This window comes from Grammomys surdaster, unplaced genomic scaffold (genome assembly GCF_004785775.1).
Source record: "Grammomys surdaster isolate TR1022 unplaced genomic scaffold, NIH_TR_1.0 126091, whole genome shotgun sequence".
Lineage (NCBI taxonomy): Eukaryota > Metazoa > Chordata > Mammalia > Rodentia > Muridae > Grammomys > Grammomys surdaster.
In genome coordinates, this window is record NW_021620899.1 from 4144246 (window position 1) to 4146452 (window position 2207).

A 2207-nucleotide genomic window follows, 5' to 3' on the forward strand; every position below is an offset into this window, starting at 1 on the left:
CCAATCTGCTTACTATGTTTTAGAGATCAAAGTATTTTTTTCTTTCTTTTTGCAATTGGGTAGATTTCAGAAAAGATGCCACAAAACTCTCAGGACACAGCATGCATTCCACTGCATCTCTTAGAATTTTCAGGGCTGACTACATGTCAGTGGTACTGTCTTGAATATTCCCAGAGGGAGTAGGGTTTTCTCTTTTTTCTTAATGATGGCGTTCATAACAGTTAAAGTTAATTATAAGTCACACATTTGAATACTGGCACTCTGGCCTCTGGATGTCTACTATAAAGAGAAAAGACCAAGTCTGGTTGTGTCCAGGAAGGTTACATATCAGCATCTCCATCATATGCTAAGGTTAAAGGTTTGAGGCGGTTGTTCTGCCGTCTTTGGGGTTTCTTTGGCTTTTTGCTGTAGAAAATTCAGGAAAATTTGAAAAAAAGTCAGTCCTTCATTTAAAATGCTATTGTTATAAACAAAAGAGCAAAGTAAAACAAAATGGTAGATCTAAAATGCTCACCTACTTTCCCCAGTGCCTTTTAGAATATGACCTCTTGATCTCTTTGAGCTTCCTAGTTCTGAGAAGATGTCTTAAGGCATTTAACTGTTTTGTAAACAGCCAAATTATACAATTTCTTAGTTGATACAATAGAAGTGATGTTATAGTATATTTTGTGTTTGTCTCAGAACTTTAAATAAGATTAAGAATTATCATAACGTTTTTCCCTAAGGAAAAGTATATACATATATATGTATATACTTGTGTATATATACACATATATATACACATACATACATATATATATGTATATACACTTTTATATATATATATATACTTTTATATATATACATATGCCATTAATGAAAGCAACATTCTATGGCATTTCTTCATGAGAAAAATCTTGAAAAAATGACCCAGAAGTGTAGACTCATTTCCACAATCTGAATGACTTAGATATGTTAGATAGGTTTTAGGCTTGCTACTATTAAAGTTTATTTTTTAAATTTAGAACTTTGTGTGAAGATGGAACGAATGTAGCACACACATTTCACACACTAGCCTGTCCCTGTGTTACTGGCAACTGAAAGAATTTTCTTTGCAATAACTATCTTACATCTCCCTTTAGATTCTGAAATATTTAAACACTCACCACGCTAGGTAAATCATGGAGACAATGAAGACTAACAGCACAAATGCCCCGGCTGCAACACCATAAACCCAGGTCTTTAGTCTCCCATCTAAGAAGAAAAGATATGAGTTATTAGTCTACATTAGTCTGGAACATATTTGACCAGTTTGAACCTTGGCTCATGACAAGTCATTTACGATCAGGTCTCTTCAAGATTCAAACTCATTCTTTCCCAGTACAATTACCAGTGTATGAGTTAGGCAACACTACGTTCAAGGGGAATTAGCCATGGAAAGAGTTGAACAGCAACAAACTGTGTTTGTGTTCAGATGCTGAGTTCCTTTCTGAATTATTTATATGAAATCTTACTTCCAATTCACTACGTGTATTATTTTATGCCCATATGCTTTAACTTTTCCATCTACTTCAGGAATGGCATACAATATATTTTAAAAAGATGGAAAGACAATGCAGCTTTTTAGAAGTTCATAAAACTGGGATTCAAGGCAGATAGGTATTTGACCACTCACTTTTATTTTGACAGGTTTGTAACACATTAACTTTTCTGTTTGGCAATTACAGTCTTTTATCTAGTCTATTCTAAGAGTGTGCTTTGACAATAAGAGAATTTGCAGAGGTAATCACATAAAATAACATAGCAAAGGACTTTGGAATGTCTCTTTTCTAATGTTCTTGGGATGTTATCACAGTGACAGGCACTATCCTAGTTCAGTTTTGTGGCTTCTTTGTCTTTGAAGTATAATGCTGTAGGTAAACTTCAAATGGGCTGTTCAGGATGATGTCGCCTATTTACTTTGATGCTAACATTAGCATACATTGTCTGTGGCCAACATGGAAGTATGCAGACAATATGTAAGTATCAAATGTAACTAGTACTAGATATTTTCTTAATTAGAGGCTCATTTGCTGGAAATAAGTTCAGCTAATATTCTAAATATCACTTCGTTTTAAGCCCGGAGATTTAACTTTTCTCTTTTTTCTTCTCTCCTCTCCTCTCCTCTCCTCTCCTCTCCTCTCCTCTCCTCTCCTCTCCTCTCCTCTCCTCTCCTCTCCTCTCCCCTC

The 2207-nt window shown here is 34.9% G+C and overlaps 1 protein-coding gene across 1 annotated transcript in view; it reads right to left on the bottom strand.

Annotated features, from left to right (window-relative positions):
• Positions 1-320: 320 nt before the first annotated feature.
• Thsd7a (thrombospondin type 1 domain containing 7A) overlaps positions 321-2207 on the bottom strand; it is a 364412-nt gene continuing 362525 nt past the window's right edge. The window contains exons 27-28 of the mRNA XM_028755943.1: positions 1146-1233; positions 321-405 (exon numbers count right to left, since the gene is read on the bottom strand). Coding sequence (XP_028611776.1) covers positions 321-405; positions 1146-1233 — 173 coding nt within the window. The remainder of the gene's footprint in view (positions 406-1145; positions 1234-2207) is intronic.